At 35.0% G+C, this 21,800-nt stretch overlaps 1 protein-coding gene across 1 annotated transcript; it reads left to right on the top strand.

Moving 5' to 3' along the window:
* Positions 1 to 296: 296 nt before the first annotated feature.
* LOC126816210 (homeobox protein slou) lies at positions 297 to 14,943 on the top strand. The gene is made up of 2 exons (XM_050542499.2): positions 297 to 782; positions 10,165 to 14,943. Exons 1-2 carry the CDS (start codon positions 413 to 415, stop codon positions 10,716 to 10,718), a joined length of 924 nt encoding a protein of 307 aa, XP_050398456.1. The 5' UTR covers positions 297 to 412; the 3' UTR covers positions 10,719 to 14,943.
* The last annotated feature ends 6,857 nt before the right edge of the window (positions 14,944 to 21,800 follow it).

Genomic DNA, 21,800 nt, shown 5'->3' on the forward strand with positions numbered 1-21,800 from the left:
TTAGGTTTACGGTTAAGAGTGATTGCGCCTGATTCTATTAATTTAGCCATCTTTGTCGGCTCAAGAAGAGATTATTACGCATTGACAGTTCAATAATGGTCGAATTCTGTGGCTAATGCTATCAATTAAACCAAGAGCCAATTAGGAACGTTGAGAGATGGCAATAACGAGTCGGTTCTATCTCCACGCCTCATCGCTGTCAAACAGGAGTCAGTGGGAGGGCTTTACGCATGCGCACTAACTAGTATCGTCTGAAAGCACTTGTTCGTGGAATCACATTAAACTTGTATAGCGTAAGGTGCAGCGGTGTTTATTCGAGCTTCGCGTCTGCGTAACAGTACTTAGAAAATTAGCTGAGTGTGTGTGAGTGATATATTTACTGGTGGTGTTTTATAACTTTAAACAGCAGACAATGAATCTGTCCATGGATCGACAGAGGGCGGCTAACCGTAGCCCGGTTAGTCCCAGATCGGATCTTAACAATCACATGTTCATAGACTCCGATGATGACGACAGTGATCGTGAGGATTTCAGACGAAGGTTGACTTCGAGTCCCAGGGAAGAAGGATCGGGGAGTGAGGGAGAACATTGTGTACCCTCCCCACACAGTCCACGAAGAGAGGAAACTCCCCCGCCGAAATTACAACCAACGTCATTCAAGGTAGCGGATATTTTAGATCCGGCGAAATTCACCGGTACGGGAAAACCACGTGTATGGCACCCGTGGGCAGACGACAATTCCTCAGATCCGTCACAAGCAGACGACACAACACATAGTTTAGGTATGCATAATTTTAAAACTTAGACTATTTTATAAATTTATAAAACATCTCTCTCTCTGTCTCTCTCTCTCTCTCTATCTCTCTCTCTCTCTCTCTGAATAACGCTGTCATTTGTTTTGTTATCTTTCTAAATTTTTGTCGATGAGAGGGTGGGGTGGGGTAATACTCGTTTTAAAATCAGTAATATCTTGAATTGATAATTTCTTGTGCGTCCAAATGTGATTTCATTGTTGTTTAAAAATAAATCGGATGTCAAATTCATACAAACATTTAAATCTACAATTTTTGACAATCCTTTTAATAGTCCCCTCAAAATATATTTTATGATAATGCATACTATTAACTTAATGAACCAGAACGAATTTTAGTAGTTTATCATATTCATCATTAATGACTACATTTGAACATTAATTGAACGTTCATTTATATAAATTCCTCAAGTTTATCATAGAATCTGTAGTTATTCACCGTTGACTTATTGGCCGTTAATTGATGTTTATCAATATACACATCTACACTCTGTAAAATCGAGCTAATGTACCGAATGTTTTTTAATGTACCGATGTGTTTTTAATTCATTGAGGTGTTTTTAATTTATCGATGGATTTTTTTTAATGTACCGAGTGTTTTTAAATGTAGCTATGTGTTTTTAATTTATTGAGGGGGGGGGGGGTGAATTTATCGATGGATTTTTTTAATGTACCGAGGCATTTTAATTTATCGAGGTTTGTTTTTAAATGTAGCGATGATTTTTAATTTATTGACGTTTTTTTTAATTTACCGAGGGGCTTTAATTTATCGAGAGTATTTTTAAATGTAGCTGTGTGTTTTTAATTTATTGAGGGGGGTTGAATTTATCGATGGATTTGTTTAATGTACTGAGGGTGTTTAATTTATCGAAAGTGGTTTTAAATGTAGCGATGATTTTTAATTTACCAATGGGTTTTTAATTCATCGATTGATTTTTAATGTACATAGGTTTTTTTAATGTTTTTTTTTTAAAAAAAAAAGCTATCAATGAAAAATACCAAATATCCGACCCAAATAGCTATCAATAAAAAATACTAAATATCCTACCCAAATAGAGTTTTTTTTTATTTTCTCGCAATTCTTTTATTGTCCGAGTACTTGGTTTATTGAAATGAATGATTACGGTTATTAACTATGTGTTATAGCATTAATATCTAAATTTATTCGAACAAGCTTATAAAATGGGGTTTAACGTCCTAGTTTTTTTGCACCGGCTGGGAACGGGGTAATCGACGCGACGGAAGATATTTTAAGTATCATTTGTATAAGGCACTGGGAAGAAATGACTAATATTTTTATGTGGGTTTATTGAAGACCGCGTATAATATTTGTAATGTTATGTTAATATCTAAAGCTGTTCGAACAAGCTAACATACGGAAGTGAAATTCAGTAGCAGTTGTAAAAGGCACTTGTAAGAAATGACTGATATTTGTAAAAGGAAAGGAAATGAAATGGGGTTTAGCGTCCTACTATTTTTCAATTTATAGAAGGAGTATTAATAGAAATCGTATATAATTGTTTTCCATAATAATAAGGGCGCTAGAAGGATAGTTTCCCGCGGATAATTTTATTGAAATGATTAACGAATTCGTTCATTGGATTACTGTTGAGAATATATTGTGCTTACTTTTTAAATTTGTATCGAGATGAACGGTAGACCGAAATTCTACGTTTGAATATATTAAGTTTTGGATGTGAAGAAAAGAGAAAATACTGCGAATATATATAAAAAAAGGAAAATAATGCGAATATAAAAAAAAAGGAAAACGATTTGATATTAGAAATTTAAAAAACAAAACACAGCAGTGGTTTTAAAAATAAATCTCAATATGACGTAAAACTCCCTGCATTCAAGAAAGTAACAATATGAGACCAAATTGGCTTCTGTGTCTTGAAATAAGACTTGTCAAAATTGGAATTTGGTAAATGTAGCGGAAAATTAAAGCATTTCGCGTGTGATAAATCCACAACAAAAATAACTACATACTTTAAGGGGAAATAATAATGTTTATGTATTAACATGATATAATAATGTACTATTATTCATTAATAATAAAAAAAAAATAAAAACCACAGCAGTTTTGGCATGCAGTGAAAACATATTATTTATTAATAAAAAGTCAACCACAGCCGTTGAAACATGACGTTAAAACATAATATATTACAAACTTATTGGGTCTTAAAAAGCTTCACAGTTTAATTTTTGTAGAAATTCTCAATTAATATAAATACATGTATATAATATATGTTTTAGAATGATAAAAGACTGATTGATAACAAACAATTATTCCGATTACATAGACCCCCTCTCACTCCAAGCATCGCTTCTATATAAAAAAACAACATGTATAATAATAATAAAAATAACAAACAAAAAATCAAACAAAACAAAAAACCAAAACATGTGTTGACGTCATTAATTCAAATGGTGTTTCTGACGAAACGCCCTAAATGTGATGACGTCGTAAAATATGCCCGTAAATAATATTGTATATCGTATTATGCTATTTCATGAGTTATATAGCAAATACTATAGGATACTATCATTGGTAAACATTGTATTTATTTTAAAATTACCTGCAGCTCAATATACCTACACCAATACCGTGTTCATGGTAGATTTACCTATATTATATAGTCATTTTAACAAAATCTTCATTAAATTTGTGACTTCAAATTTTATCAACAGCATAGCTTTTCAATACACCTTTACCAAAATTTTGATCATTTTAAAATTACCTACATCTTACCTATGTGTTTGTTTTTAATATATCTTCTCTAAATATTGTATCGTGATGTTGAAACGTCGTGCTATATGTGTACAAACCGGTGATTGTTTTTTTAATATAAATTGTGTTACTGTCTTCATTAGCCCAGTCGGTGCAGAACAGTAGGACGTAAAACTCCCTTTCATTTCAAACACTGTTTTGTGTTATTTTATTGTGCCCAATCGCCCAATGCCATTCATAAATAAAATATTGTGTTCATTTAAAAAAAACCCAAAATAACCTGCATCAAATTTGCGTGTGTACACAAATCGTTATATATTATAATATACTATACTTATGTAGGTTAACCACGGATAAAAACATTGAATATCATAATATGACACCCTGATTCTAAAAATACACTTGTATTCAAATATATCGAGATAGTGTTTATTCTTAAAATCACACACACTCAAGAACATCTGGTGTCACTTCTTATTTGTATACTAAAAATAGACTCATATTCACAAATATTTTAATGTATGTTTAAGGTGATACTTATTCTTTCAAGAACACATTGTGTCATTACTTGTTCACATTCTAAAAATAGGCTTTTATTAACAAACACATTTCGGGCTGTTTCTTTTTAAAATTTATTTTAATTGTGATTCTTATTTGTTCTAGACGACCTGATACCACTTCTGGTCTCGTACTAAAAAATAGACCCATGTTCGCAAACATATTGTGTTGTTTTCTGCAACTTCTCTTATTATTATATCTCCATTAATAAATCAATTTTGACATCCGATATTTGATTATGTGAATTAAAGATGGCCCATTGCAAGAATCAAGTATAGGCCAATATCTTTATGAGGTTTTTTTTATATATTTTATATTACTGTACAATTTTATTTCAACACTCTCTCACAAAAAAAAAAATATAAATATAAAAAAAAGAACCCAAAAATTCTCAAGAAATTCTATCAGGTTAAGAAAATCTTAATATTACCCAAGAGAATTGCCTGAAAATTTTTTTTAACTTTAGTCCTACTTAGCACTTGAGTGAAATATTCATTCGCAACTCATAAACAACACTCTACAGGGTCATGTAATTTCAACGCCTTGTCGTCAGCTTTTTATACATTCAAGATATAATTTCGTTTTCTTTTAGAAAAATTCGTAATTTACATCATACCATGATGTTTGCTACATATGTCGTGTCGGTTTATTTTTGAGTCCTGAATTTAGATTTATATTTTTCGCCTCTATCATAAACTGCATTTCACTTACAAATCATCTGTTGAAATTTATAAAATGATAAAAACATATTTTCTGCTGTAGAGGTTATTATATATGCTGTATGTGTAAATGGTCCCAGCACGTGGTACACTATGTTCTAATATGAAGACTTCATATAAATAAACTGCCCAAATATCATTTCAATACGAAGAACTGTAGATCGTCTTTTTTTGATAGATTTATAAGATAACAAAAAAGAAAACCACAATATTTTTTTTTCACAGATTATGGAAATGTAGCACAATTATTAGTTCTAAGTTTGCACATGTAACAGACGTTTGCTTTAAGAGTTCTCAATATTAGGCCGCGAATATTAAAAGACCTGTATTATCAAGGCCATTACGATTGGAATTGGGTCAATTAAATAAACAAGATTTATGATTGTTCACAATTTATGACATGTTAGAAGCGATTTTAGTGACGTGCACGTAAATGAACCCTTAATGGAATATATAAATTTTAATTTAAATCTACAGATATGATTTACTCATGTTAAAAGCAATTTAAGTGGCGTGTACGTAAAAGAACCCTTGACAGTTGGAATTCGATATAAGAGTAGGCCGTAGCGCTGTTGTCTGGGCAACATTTCCCTCACAGCACACTGTATGACGTTTACAGAAAAGTAGGACGTTAAACCCCATTGGATTTATTTAGCCCAGTAATTTTTTTACCTCGAGTCGCCTGTCCAACCTCGTGGGTTTTCTCCAGGTCCTCCGGTTTCCTCCCACTGATAAAGACGCCTACGCGCAAACGAATTATTGAAATAAAATTGAACCATGTGATAGTCCCGAAATGACCTAGTTTGTGTCGAGTGGACGTTAAACCCCATCTCTCTCTCTCTCTCTCTCTCTCTCTCTCTTTACCTCGAGTATGAACTACAGATGTTATAAATGTTCCAATCACGTGAACAAACGAACTTCATGCACGAGATAACTTTACATAACATATTTAAATACAGTTTTAAACACATCCTATGACTATTCACCTTCCAGGCTAACGGGATAAGTTTCATCGTTAATGTATAGTTAAACAATATTCTTTACTTTGAAATTTGCAGAAATTAGAAGATTATTTACACACGAGGCACCCAAACCCCGGGCAGTAAACTGAGATCAAACTAATTGCAACGTGGGCCTTAAGGCACGAGCCGTGAGACGACTTATTAAAGTGAAAACTGTCAAATTCGGGATGTTTAACTTAGATCGTATTTCAATCCTAGACCTTTATCCTCCCAATAATACATCAACATTCATTTTAACCTGTTTTATTATTCTCTCAACAAGGTCTCAATCCACGCTCATCCTTTAAATTAGAATTTTATTTTGTGGTCAAATATTTTGGTATCACGCCGATGTGTTTTAAAGGCTCAATACCACTCTTGTTGTAACTGAATAATATGTCCCAATCTTTATTCTGGTCAACAAATTGTACTATTTTAGAACATTTCAATCAATTGATGATACAAATTTCATCTTAACACACCTTATTTAAAAATTTTGAAAAATTCAACATAATGGTTTGAAATGTCTAACGTAAACCTTTTCAAATGAAGTACACATTGGCGTGCACGTAAAAGATCCCCTGGCAGTTGGAATTCGATATAAGAGTAGGCCGTAGTGCCGCTGTCCGGGCAAAATTTCCCTCATAGCACACTGTATGGCGTATGCCCGTCTTCATTAGCCCAGGTTAGGAGCAGAACAGTAGGACGTTAAACTCCATTTCATTTCATTTCATTTTCAAATGAAACTTCGATTTAAAAATATTTTCGAACCCTCTGGACAAGTAAAATATAATGTAATGGATAATTTACACAGCAGGTAGGACACTTAAACATCTAGTACTTAGATAGAGATATTATTTATTTTCTGGAGCTTTCAAGCCAGCAAGAGTGTTATTGTCCCTTTAAACACCCTCTTCATTAGAAGAGTTGGAGCAGGGCAGTTGGACGTTAAACCCCATTTTAACCTGTTTTATTATTCTCTCAACAGGGTCTCAATCCACCCCCCTCCTTTAAATTAGAATTTTATTTTGTGGTCAAATATTTTGGTATCACACCAATGTGTTTTAAACACCGTCTTCATTAGACCAGTCGGACGTTAAACCCATTTTCATTTGATTTAATTTGTATTTTAAAAGATAGTTTAGTCAATAAACTGAATCGGATTGAAGAACGGGCAGAATCCTATACGTTTCTCTCCCAAAATATACAGTAGCTAAATTTTATATTTACCATAAACAATGGTGGACATAATATAAATATACATATCGATGGGGTATTATGGCACGTCAGCTCCCATTCTGCATACGTTTATACCCCGTTTCGTATCTGTCATACACACACAGATTAATTAAACCATTTCAATTTTATTAAATGGAAGACGAATAAATACTTAACAAAATTATCGAAATATACTTAGTGGTTTCGACTAAAATCGTCAATTTAGAACTTAAGAAATGTCGGTCAGTTAGCTTAGTGTCTAATTGTAGACAGAGAGTCTAAGTTTGGTATGTTCAGCTCCAAACGGGCTATATATAAATATAGACAGCGAGTTACAAACATACACAGATTTGTTCTTTCTTGAAGTATAGTTTTCATGCTTTTGGATATTGTATAAATATACACCGCAACAGATTATCGTATTCTATCAAATACAACAGCATTTTTTAAAGAGGTTTGTGAGTTATGTGAAATCCCCAAATGAGAAGTTGCATATGTCTGTATCCATGCATTTTTTAAATTCCAATTGAAAAAAGTGTTGTACAAAATAAAATCTACTAAAATAATATTTTGAAAAGAAGAAAACTCTATTAAGGATGAGTGTTGATAACCATAAAAGGTCCTTAAGAGATCGATGATTAAGTGCGCATGCCTATTTATCGTATGACTTCCGGTTTATATCCTGAATTTCAAACTCGAAGCCATTTATCATTGTTGAATGTACAAAATGCAATTCAAATGAATTATGTTAGAAATTCGTGCAATATCCCCGAAATGCTCCCAGCAGTCGCCTACATTTTTTAATATACAAACAAGAAATATATCTCACATAAATACTGCAATGTTTTTCTAAGACAAAATTCATCGATGTTCATTGCAGCGTCTGTCTGTTTGCTCAGGAACAAAAATCTTTGATAAATCTGCGAGTACAAATTGAATAAACACGAACACACAACTCCAAAATTTATCTAATACGTTTTACTATTGATCCAAGATGGCCCCCATTGATCGTCTGCTACAGATGAAATCAAACGAAAAGAAATAGTAATAGAATTTATGTGCGCTGAAGAAATTTTCGGCCCGGAGTATTTTTCTTTTGCGTTTTTTTAATCGACTCTTTAATTCTTTATTGCTTAATGAAGGAATAATACGTTCCTTGAGGAAACAAGAGCGAAAAGGTTCTCTTGGTAGGAAAAACTAAAAAGGAGGAATCGTTTCAATTATAGGACATAGAAACGAAACGAAATAATTAGAAAAGAGCTTGTCGCCCGCAGGCTTTCTTTGTCATCCGTAGCTCTTTGCTTCTTGTTCAACGGGATTCCTTTTTCGACATTCTGAAAAGGACCATTTGCCCTTCCACCAGTAGCCGGCTTGTATCAAAATATTTACTCCTTTGCCAGTTTCATGGCCAAATTGAAAGACTTTTAATTTTTGTATTGTTGGGAGTTTGTGTACGTATATTTTCTCTTTGCACGAGACAATTAGAACTACGCTGGGCGTAGAATAACTACTAAATGCAAACACTTAAGACCGCATTGATAGAAAATGGGAGATATAATGCCCTTTGATTTGCTATTAACGGCCTATGTATGATTTTAATCTTTTACAAACACTGGATTTTCTTCTCTAAAATATTAGCTCGTGGTGAAAGAGACTTCATAAAGTGCTTTACAAACTTCGAACGGTATAAAAGAGACTGTGACTTGTAAGCGGTATTGACCTCTCCAGATTTTTTTCGGCAAAATTATACCCTCAATTACTCTTAGTAAAACACAATAACACAATAAAGAAAAACAGAAAAACATGTTATATTAAAATCCTTAAAACCTGAGTCAAGTATTACTTTGATCCAGCGTCGTCGCCATTTTTATATTTACCTAGGCAAAAAAAGACTCGAACTTATATACAAATAGGAAAAAAAAAGTCGTTCATTTTTCATTTTCATTTGTTTTTAATGTTTGTTCGTTTCGACAGATGTTGTCGTAGACTAAATCATCTAGTGCCGACCCTATCCAGTAGCCTTTGACTTCTGTAATCCAAGTTAAAATCATTGCTCAAACTGAGACGAATGTCGTTCACAAGGCTGGATATCCTCAATTTATCCAAAACACCTTTGAACAATTTCTATTATGGCATTTATCATATTTTGTATCTCCAAGTTTGAATTTTTAGGCATTTTGTATATAAATTTGTATTAACAATAACGTATAAATAAACAAAGGTTACGTTTGATTTGAAAAGATTGCGTTTGATTTGAAAGTTGATATTTCGGCTAAAACATTTAATTTTTCATATTTTATACTTCTAATTTAGAATTTTTAGGCATTTTGTATATAATATTTTATTAAATATATTTTTTTAATCAGCGAATTTTTTTTTTATGAATGGAAGTTTCACTTTTGTTAAGTCTCCTTTCATAATACATTTAGAGTATCTTTGTCGATGGCTAACCCGTGTACACATTGAAGTGCACGTTAAAGAACCCTTGACCGTTGGAATTCGAAATAAGAGTAGACCGTAGCGCCGCTGTCCGGGCAAAATATCCATCATAGAATACTGTATGGCGTAGTGTTCATTAGTCGGTGCAGAAAAGTAGGACGTTAAACCCCATTTCATTTAAAAATTCATTTCTTTTTCGAGGGGAATTTAATCTTTTGCTACAAGTCCAAAATCAACATTCTTTTTTTTAGTTTGTGAAAACAAACATTGGTTGATAGCGATAAGTGACTGATTGACTTAACGCCTGTTAAACGGTTATTTGTTAAAAATACTGACTCAATTGTTGGCGTAGACTTCCCGTATTAAACAACTAGCTGGGAATTAGCTCGTATTTTATCTGGGTTGTCACCAAAGAAGTTAATTCTCTCACATAGCTTAGGGGACCTTTTGAATCTTGAATTTAAGCCAACGCGACACAAACACAAAACTGGTCATTTCGGGACTAACATACGGTTCAAATTTTATTTCTATTATGCACTTTCTGTTGGAATCTTTCGCAGTGGAAGAAAACCCATGAGGTTGGATAGATGACCAATATGACCAAATCTTTAGTATTTTTGCTTTAGTATTTTTTATTATTATTTCAATAAGAAAACAAGTTTATAATTGTTCTTTCTGTTTTTTTAGGTTCTCCGGGTCCAGATGATCTCTCGATATCGATTAACGACAGCGGAAATGAACTAGACGATAAAGATCTGGATGATAGCGACAGTAGACTTCATGATTATGACGGAAAGGACGATGAAAAGGGTGATAGGTGCCATGATTCTGGAAAGGCTGGAAAACCAAGACGAGCCCGAACAGCATTTACCTACGAACAATTAGTCTCACTTGAGAATAAATTTAAAACCACGAGGTACCTCTCGGTTTGTGAACGTTTAAATCTCGCATTATCGCTCAATCTCACGGAGACGCAGATTAAAATCTGGTTTCAAAACCGCAGAACAAAATGGAAGAAACAGAATCCGGGATTAGACGTCAACAGTCCCACAATTCCACCTAGCGCCGGGGGTCTGGCGTTCGCTTCACCTTATTCGGCTAGTATGTTATACGGACAGGGACTACACCCGTATCTACCGGGGCATAATTTATTAGGACCTTTGGGTTTATTAAGGGCCCACGCTCAGTATCCATCTAACTCTCATCCAATCTACTACCCTTATTTCGGTCAAACAACGTGAAGAAAGGGCCGAGGAGGTCGCCGTGAGTGGTGCACATATCTCGTCAGTTAGTTTAAACTACAATGAAACTTAAAACCGAACACCACAGCTATTGTGTTCAACAAGGGACCTGTACAAACTAAGAAACGTGTCCACAATGAAGGAGCTGTGTGATGGAGAGTAATATATTGGACACTCAAGCTTTGACTGCCCCGCCAAATGTCTCGTGACAATACGAACAACTGTAACAAGTTAGACCGCCATATTGAATATAATGGACGGGCTCTTGTTCAAAAGTGCTGACTGATTACAACGTCACAACAATCGAGTGAGTAGTAGTTTAATGTGTCCGATATTGCGGTTATTTTTATATTCAAGTTAAAAAAAAACCCATTAATATAACCAAAGCCAAAGAAATAGAACTATTTGCCAAACGAAGAGACTTACAAATAGAAAGCGAAAGCTGTGAAGTGTTTATGACGTCATAAATGACGAATATGGTCACATGACTTTTTTTCATATCGTGTATATATATCAGCTTGTGTGCATATATACATATATATTTATATGAAGTTATAGAATGTTGTTTTAATTCACAATTAGTGTTAGTTAACGAATAGTGCTATTTATAGATAAGCAACGTAATTTAAATATAGATCGATATTTCGTTTCGTTATTTTATACGAAATTTTGAACTTTAAATAACGAAACGAAATGGAGGCTGTGTTTTAATCAGATTGATAGATAAGAGGATATATTATCCTCTAAATAAACTGATTCACAAATGTTCACCCATTTTTGAATAACCCATTAAAATTAGACCGATTCTTCTTGAATAACCCATGAAAAGTTAAGAGAGAGAGAGAGAGAAATGGGGTTTAACGTCCACTCGACACAAACTAGGTCATTTCGGGACTAACATATGGTTTAATTTATTTCAATAATTCGCTTGCGCGTAGGTGTCTTTAGCAGTGGGAGGAAACCGGAGGACCCGGAGAAAACCCACGAGGTTGGACAGGCGACCCTACTCCTTGTCACGTACAACCGGGGAATCGAAACCCCGCCAGTTGACTCAATGACAGACCGTATGATACAGCGCGCGCGTGCTAACCATTCGGCCATCCAAACCCCCATGAAAAGTTAAGCCTATCTAGGTCTATCTTTCTGAAATAATCGATGAAAATTTAGGGCTATATTTTGGAATAACCGATGAAAAATTAGACCCAACTTTCTGGAATAACCCAGGATATCTAGATTTATCATTTTGGAAAAAACCCAGCCCTATATTTCTGGAATAACCAGTGAAACGTTATCTATTTGGAATTCCTGTAAAATTTTATTTCCTACTCTTAGGAGTTACTCATTGAAAATCTATCCTATTTTTTTAGATTTGGAATAAACTTTATGAAACATCCACATGAAATCATGTCGATGTATTTCAAATTAATCGTTAAGTATGACAATAGTCAAATAAAGTTAGACCTATTTTTAAGCGATCTTTTAAACAACCTTTATGAAAAATCGATCAGGAAACATGATCGAAAATGCCATTTATTTGAAATATATTAATTACAAAAATAGTCATTATGTTACATGAGTAAGCCTACAACATTCATTGTTAGCCGTCTGAACTTAAATACCGAGGTGTGGTATCCGGTGTTCTAGAACGAGGTAATACCATGCCCCGTGTATGTCACCTGTTACTATTTATATCATATTAAATGAACATTAACTTTTACATTAAAAAGTATATACATGTTATCAGTTGTCTTCAATACCAGGATATTTACCCCCCCCCCCACCATCCTCCCACTCTTGTTTTAATATTCATTTAAGGATGCATTATTTAAGAGCTAAATCTTTGCTAATAAACAATCTAGCCCACATTTTACCAAGAATATAAATATAAATATTCATAACTTCGCACAAATAAGAGTAATTTAACTGAAATTTTTAATATATTCATTTTTCATTATCTATTTTTGAGCTATTATGGCAAATCGGCCAGCCCTTTATCTAAATCTTACATAATGCATCTTTAATAATCTTTAAGGGATATTTAGTAATTGGATAGAACAATGTTTATGGAAGACAGCTATTTATTTAGTTATATTTTTCGAAAGGTGTCCCAAATTAGTCATTGTTCTTCCATAACTATGTATTATACATGTAGTATGATGAATATCTTGATTAAATGTATGAACAACTGGAATTTAATTTAAATTATTTAACAATTTGGTAACCCGCTCAGGTCAAACCATTTTTTTTCAGGTTGATGGAATAAATTGACCAATAAGTGACTAAAGAAATTTTAAACATTCTTTTACAAAACAAGTAGCTTTATGTAAATCCGTTAATTACAGAAAAAATAAATTAATATTTTAATAATTGTACTACGACGAAGCTTAAGAATATCACCGTATATAAATTATTTTGTAAAAAGAATCAAAAATATCACGATGCGTCATTTGCAACTTTCGCTAAATTATTAAAAAGTTCCTCGCGGCTTAATATGCTCAGATTGATCATTTACCATTTACCAACGCTAGATAATCTCCCAGTGTGAATTCAATAGGATTTAATAAAAATGTCCTGTTATTTCCGTTCGCTTACAACAAAATGGCGACAGGATTATTACATAGTGAGCAACATAGATCGATGAAATTTCAATGTAACATAACTTTGTAAATACTGATGGGCGATATTCCTATTAGAGTTTAAAATGACGCAACGAGACTTTAATCCTTTAAGTGATAATTATAATTTGAACGGAATTGAACAATAAATTGTTTGACCGATATTCCTATTAGAGATTAAAACGACGCATCAAGGCTTTATTCGTTTCAGTGATAATTTTAAATTAAAGGGCATGCTGATTTATAACTTGGCATCAATATGTATCTACACAGTTGGTGCAATAAGTATAAAGAAATTTGAATGTGATTTAGAAAAAAAAAGCTAACTCTTAAATAACACCAACTCAAGCTCACATGAACAACTATTAACTAATTAAGTTCTTTATTGTCTAACATGCTATATCCATAACACTGGAGAAAAATATAATTTTTTTGTTAGTCACTTAAATAACACTAACTTCAGCTCATATGATCGACATTTGTAGATAAGGCCACGCCAATTTCAATTAAGTTTTTCGGGACTTGGTTGATTTAAAAAAAAACCAATAGCAATACTTGATAAATTTGTTATAAGTCAAATTAAAGAAAATTTGAAAAAAAAGACCGAAAAAAGATCTGTGTATTAATCCGAATTGGAGCCATATGTTAATCAATGTTGGCGAACAACCAACCAATATCCTTGGTTCATCTGTTATAGTTGTTACAAGAATTAGTTGGCTTCTCCGAGACACATATTAAAAAAAATCTTCCTCCAATTCCTTCAAAAACAACTGATTTGCTCTTCTCAAAAGTTTGTAGTTCCAAATATTTCATTTATGAAATTTTAACAAAACATCGCAAACAAGAATGTGGAGGTATAAAAAGATCTTAGTTGCTATTCGCGAAAGCCTTTAGTTGCAAATATTTAATTTTGAATTTATTTTACAAAACATCGCACACAAGAATTGAGTGTGTTATTTGTTGATCAAGATTCCAAAGAACTAATAATCAAATTGGTCTGGCCTAATAATTAATTAATTTATTTATTTTTTAAAATGATATATTTAAAACACTAGTCAAATATCATTTAGAAACATTGTAAAAAATTCATAATATGCATTATTCTGTCTTCCTAAAATTTGTTGCATTCATCTTTATCACAAAATAAATGTCTCAGTTAAATTAAGGAAATAAAAAAAAAAAATGATAATAATGTAATATAAATTTTCAAGGGAAAATTAGCAATATTCGGCTGTCAACGTTAAAATAAGATTTTTGTTTATGTATCAGTTCCCATGGGTGGGTATATTATTATGGACCTTGATAAATCTTAATTTCTAAATATAAATTCAATTTTGAGTTTTGATATATCGTATTTTGTCCGATTTACTCTGAATGAAAACGTAGGGAATATCTGTAACTCTGGTCTTATTCACGAAAATTTGAAATTGTCACGTGATAACTAATCGTGTTTTTCACGCGGAGACCTTCTAAATTTCGTGAATAAATCTCCCCATCCCACCCGCATTATTTTACATGTAAGCGACGAAACCGTTATTAATTTGTTACCAAAGATTTGTAAATGTGGAAATAATCATAAAATATGTTTATAACGTTAATAAAATATAACAAATAAATCAAACTTGTTCTGTGTTTTATTTGTTTGTTTGTTGTTGTTTTTAAATTTTTGGAGTCACGGTGGCTTAAGTGAGTAAGACGCTGACTCACTAGTCTGAATTCCACGTGTTCGATCCCCGCATTGGCCGAGAAAGTTCATTGGAATTTTCCGACCTGGTTTCCCCTTGTCAGTGGTGCAGGACGGAGGGCCCGGCAAGGACAGCTGTCTAGTCGTTCGGGTGGGATTATGTTACAGATCCCTTGGCAGTCGTCGTTAACCCTGTCGGAGCAGAACAGTAGTAGAGCCTGCGAAAAACCCCATTTCATTTCATTTCATTTTAATTTTTTCTGTCTGGACAAAATTTCTTTCATACCACACTGTATGGCGTGTGCCCATTTTCATTAGCCCAGCCGGAGCAGAACAGTAGGATGTTTAACCCCATTTCCTTTTTAAAAAATTTTGAACTGTTTAAATTTTGAATTGTTTATTTTTTTAATTGTTTAAATTTTAAATTTATTAGTGATTGATAGTCCAGAATTTGTGTTAAGATTGTTCAAGGAACGGAGAATTTTGTTCTGTATTCTATGACAATCTGTTTTACCTTTTCTTGTGTTCACGGGGTCTCCATCGTTAGCCAGGGATTCCGGGAGGGCATGTTAGTTAAACGATCGGAGTTGGACTAGAATGGCCCCGGTTTGGGTTCCGACCTTACCCACTCGTCTAGAATGTCACCGGTTTGGGTTCCGAACTGAGCCGCTCGATTAGAATTCCCCTGGTTTGAGTTCCGACCTTAGATGTGAAGAACTATTATCCGGATTTTTCAAGCGCTGCTATGTCTTGTCAATGGTAGCCTATAAATTGAGGTGTATGTAAGATAATTCGATGCAGAGTAGGCTGACAAAATCTTTCCTCGCAAGAAATATTGACGTGTGTTAGTCCAAAAATGACTGAAGTATTGTATTAGTGGACGGGGGGACTGTGAGGTTAACAAATAATGCCTGCCTAGTTGTTCGGGTAATACAAAAAAACACAGTTTAGTCCGTGTCATCGAAAAAGAACCCGAAAATGTTGAATTTCGAAAATCGGCAAAGACCCTTCCCCGGCAAAACTCCCCTTTAAATACTGCACGAGTAAACACAGGTTAGTCTCAAAATGACCAAATTATTTTGTTTGTGGAACGTTACGTTCAAAGCCATTCCTCCACACGAACAGGACTACGCGGCGCCTACATGAGCGAGTCTATGCGACGCCTACATGAGCGAGACTACGCGACGCCTACTCGAGAATACAAATTTTAAATATTTGGAAGCGATTAACATTGCTAATGGTGTATATAAGGACACCTTTTATGAATATGACTGTTATAATTGTTCATTTAGAGCCAACAATGTGCACATTGCTGTCACAATGGGTGGGGGCGCTGTAAGCAGGTTACCGGGGTTCGTTTATACGGTAATTTGAAACGCGTACAAATCTTGTGGCTTCCGTTTGACTATAAAACTACTTTTAGTGTATTTAGTCAGTCGTCATTAAAGGGATGGAAGCATATGGATTATTAAAGGGGTATAAACACGAATTATTAAAGGCATGTAGACTAAGATTTTTTGAAGGAGTGCAAGCATAGGTTATTACAGGTATGGGTAGGCTGGACCGGCCGGAAGGCGGAAGTATATGAGTTATTAAATAATATCTTGGTATCAATAAAACATACAGTATTACACCTAGCGAAAAACAAACGACATTTTTTTTATATCAATAAACTGTTGAAAGGACACTGGGGCGTCCATGAGACCAAAATGGTAGATTGGAAAAGCTGGTACTACTTGTTGTTGGTTAAACGAGCAACCCATTATTATTGTTTTATGACAGTCAACGAAACCAGTTGCTTTTGTTTTAAAAAAAAGTTTATGGTTTGATCAGTAAAACAGGAAAGATCTATAAGTGACCTGGATATCGATTTAAAATAAATTCTAATGTATTAGATTAATTGAAAATGGGAATGTGCGTTAAATAACTATCCATTCGATAAATACAAAATGCAATTATATCAGGAATTTAAAAAGAAAACAACTGATGTTCATTCATTGGTTAGACAATGTTAGGATGTTTTGTTTTTCTTTATAATGTTGTAAGAGTAGTCGTTTGGATGGGAAGAAAACCGAGACACCCTGTCCCGTGTACGTAAAATAACCATTGGCAGTTGGAACTCGAAATAAAAGTAGGCCGTAGCGCCCCCACCTTCCCCCATTAGCACACTGTATGACGCACTCCCGTCTGCAATAGCCCAATCAGTACAGAATATTTAGACGTTAAACCCCATTTATAATGCTTGGAAATTACAACAAATAGGAATGAAATTACCGCTTATTACTTAACGTCGTCTCGACTAGGCTATGTATGGAATTCAATAGCTGTTTATTATATTAATGAGCCACGTTTCGACAAGGCTTCCTTAGTCTTGATCAAATCCACAATTTTGTTTATTACTGAGCGACGTTTCGACTAGATTATCCAGAATTCCCTCATCTGTCTCAATTTGTCATATCATTAGAAATAAACAATAAATCTGTGCCCCGTATATTCCATGTTTAGTTAATAAATTCCATAACGAAACAAAATTCTGATAGTGACAGGTACCCTTTAATAATCCAGAGAAAGAAATGCCCTGGTAGATAAACGCATTCTTGAAGTAATCAGACTTGCATATTATGAGCCAATCTCATCAAGCTTTTAACAAGCTCGTAGAATAAAAGCCGGGTAATATTATGGCCATGTTTTCTGGGTGTGTATAAGTGGTATATATTACACAGGGAATATGGTTAACCGTCGTTTGTTTAACAAGAAGCAGGTGCCCCGAGAAAAACAATATCTTGACTTTGTACCCAAAGCAACGGAAGGTGTTTGTCAGCAATTAAATAAAATACCCGGTCGTACAAAAAAACCCGTGCAATTTAAAATTTTGAACAATATTGGAATCTCTCTCGGGGATAAATAAATTGTATTGTTCTGTCGATTTAGATTCTTGAGCAAGTTAAGAAGAAATGCGAACAGGTTTGCTGAATAAAGTAAATATTTCACGTTTGGAAGAAATAAAAATAAACCCAAATTCTAGATTGTTTAAAGACTGTTTTCTACCAGCATAGAAAGAACGAGATTTGGGATGAAATGAAATGGGGTTTGACGTCCTATTGATCTGCTCCGTCCGGGCTATTGAAGACTGGGTTACGCCATGCAGTGTGCTATGAAGGAACTTTTTTCCCGTCAGCGGCTCTATGGCCTACTCTTATTTCGAATTCCAACTGCCAAGGTTTTGTTTTTAAGTGCATGCTAATATGTATACGGACGACTATACGTTGTCCCTTACCAGGGCCTACGTCTAACACCATTGATTATGGGGAACCAAGCTGAAAAATCTCCTTTCTCGGCCAACGCAGGGATCGACCACGGGCCCCTCAAGTTAGCGAACCAACTTCTCACACACTGAACCACCGTGGCTCCCGATTTTGGATATAACGCAAACTGACTTCTAACAATACTTATAAAAAGAAAAAGAAACTCAAATTGAACATTTTATTTTCAAAAACTGTTTTCATATAGATAGAAAGAGATTCGGGATGGGTACACTGGCCACTAACTAGGTCATGTCGAGACTAACATATGGTAAAAATTTATTCAATAATTCGTTTATGCACAATGGAGAAAACGCGTAAGGTTAGTTAGGCGAACCTACTCGTTGCGACACACAGGCATGGAGTGGGATCCACGCCACAATTCTTCATTCAATGATAGACATCCCGGACATATGGATTTTTCTGATAGTATAATTCATATAGGTGTTGGGTGGCTCAGCGGTCGAACGAGCACATTTTAGATTACAAGGCCTGTTATTTCCAGGTTCCATTGCTAAAGACACCCCCCCCACACACACACACCCAAAATGACCTAGTTTGTGTTGAGTGGGCGTTTATTATCTCTCTATCTTGGAATAATCTTTAATAAAATCCAGCAATCATAATATGCTTTAACATATGGATAAGATGGATTCTAATATTGGAAATATTTTATTACAAACCCTCAAAATTATTTGAATTAAATTCTCGAAACATACCTTGATGAAATAAAATAACCCGACAAAACACCTTTAAACTGCTTGTTAATTAAATCCACCTTATTTCTTCTGGAAAAAGGGGGTTGGATGGCTGAATGGTTAGCGTGCGCGCGCTGTATCATAAAGTCTGTCATTGAGTCGACTGGCGTGGTTTCGAATCTCCGGTTGTACGTGACAAGGAGTAGGGTCGCCTATCCAACCTCGTGGGTTCTCTCCGGGTCCTCCGGTTTCCTCCCACTGCTAAAGACCCCTATGCGCAAGCGAATTATTGAAATAAAATTAAACCATATTTTAGTCCCCAAATGACCTAGTTTGAGTCGAGTTAACGTTAAACCCCATTTCTCCCTTTCTCTCTCTTCTGGAAAAAGACTTATTTAAAAAAACAAAACAAAAGTACTTGGTTGAGCTGTTTAAAAGCTTTTAATTCCAGTTTGTTAAGTTCTAAAATTAAAAAAAGAATCTTTCACATGATTTAAGTGACTATTTATTTATCAAGGCCCGCGAAAAACAGACAATCAAATTGTTGTAGCCTAACTTGATGTATTGTTTAAATCGCTTACAATACGTTGATCCACATCTCTTCACGCCATCATGAAACATCGCCATTTTAAATTAAGCGATGTTGATGCATCTATTGTACGCGAGCTAAATGGACAAAATGTGTTTTATTTTTCTACTTCTCAACTTGAACGGTGAATTTAACTCTAAAAATATGGCCGTTGAATGGTAGAGAGCTAAAGGTAGTTATTGGTTTTGTATCCAGTTACACTCGTTGGTAAACTAGAGTGCCTCGGCTTCACACAAATCTCGACAAGAGTTAAAATCTATTTAGTCGGGACACGCAGTACTGGGTTTTGTCTTCTCAATACTGTTCACCATCCAGTTAGGTTCCCACGTGCAACGAACCCGCGCTATCTGGAACACATTATGACCATTCGAAACAATACGTCTTTCTGTGTGTTTTGTATTTTCCGATAGGAGAGCCAGCTTCCGTTTGTATTTGCCAGCGAGTTAGAGTTGAACTCCACAACAGTTGTGAAAGATGGAACAACTCAACTACATAAATAAACCCGAGATTGTCTTTAAAAGATTTGGAATTTCGACCATGCATCATTTTAAGATGTATCATTTGGAATCTGGATTAAATATTATCGGAAGATGTGTGGAATTTGACACAGGCCACGTCTAACACAGAACAGATTGACAAACAAATTGTCGGAGTCATGAAATTGGTGTTAGGTTTTCTAAAGGGGCGGAATAAGACTTGGTTTTTTTATTGAATGGTGTTGTTGTCTATGATCACCACGTGGTAAGGTGAAGGTTGTGAAGTATTATTATAAAAGTTTTGGAGGTTAAAACGTATCAATAGATAGCTCTTTTATCTAATTATATTGGGTCTGTCTAACATCAGTCTGCAATTATAAGGGGCAATGAAATGGGGTTTAAAGTCCGTCCGGGATAATGAGAGAGAAATGGGGTTTAACGTCCACTCGACAAAAACTAGGTCATTTCGGGACTAACATATGGTTCAATTTTATTTCAATAATTCGCTTGTGCGTAGTGGTCTTTAATAGTGGGAGGAAACCGGAGGACGCGGAGAAAACCCACGAGGTTGGGCAGGCGACCTTACACCTTTTCATGCAAAACCGGGGAATCGAAATCGCGTCGGTTGACCAAATGACAGACCTGATGTCATTATGATACAATGCGCACGCGCTAACCATTCGGCCATCCACCCCTTCCCTTCCGGGTTAATGAAGACGTCCTTCCGTGTGCTATGAGGAATAGTTTGCCCAGACAACTGTGCTGCGGCCCACTCTTTTTTGGATTCCAACTGTCAAGGGTTACGTGAACGCCGCGGTATTGTGTCATATCCGAACGACTAGACATTGTTAGTTTTACTCGCGTAAACGAAGCCGGAAACCTCGAGGACATTTCTCGGTCAAACAAGCAGATCGAACCCGGGATATCAAGATTAGAGATCCAGCGGCTTAGTTACTACCATGCCAGCGCCTTAGTTACTGAGCCACCGCGGATCTAAGAAATTATAGAAAATGAAGGGGGGGGGGGGGTGGCGGGTATGGCTATGACGTAACTAGAGCGTCTCCAGTTCGAATCATGGCGTGGACCAAGACGAACCTTCGATTGTCATTTGTCAAGGGAGACGTCTTGGTGGAATGAAGCACATTGTACACATGGACATAGAAGTGCTTCGGATGGGACAAACTGAGGCCCGGTCGTGTATATATTGAGGGTTGGAATACTAAGAGGAACTCCCTTCCACTGTTATTGTCGAGCACGTAAAAGAGCCATAGTCAGTTTGAATTGAATGCAAAGAAATCCCTTTCAATGTTAAACGCTCTCCTCTCTCTCTCTCTCTCTCTTGTGAACAGTAGATTCTTATTTACTGAACCGTGTACATATTGTTCCATACAGGTTCTTTTTAAAATTCCTGCCACCAAATATGCTGAAATTGCTTGAATTGTCGCCATTGTATAAGTCATTGGTACATTTTTCAGATTATTAGTAACAGTAGCGTTTTGGTCGGAAACAGGAATGATACGTAAGTCTTCTACCACACACGTTTAATATTTTCAACAGTGACGTTTGGTGGTGCCCGGGACCAACGTCTTGCATTATTTGTCCGCAAGACTCATTTATAGTACCTGAGAAATGGGAGAAAGGTAGACATTTTAAGTATGACAAAACTGTTATGCATGAGCTAAATCTGCCTAATACAGGTCTTTCTATAGGCCTGAAAT

This window comes from Patella vulgata, chromosome 3, assembly GCF_932274485.2.
Source record: "Patella vulgata chromosome 3, xgPatVulg1.2, whole genome shotgun sequence".
Taxonomy (NCBI): domain Eukaryota; kingdom Metazoa; phylum Mollusca; class Gastropoda; family Patellidae; genus Patella; species Patella vulgata.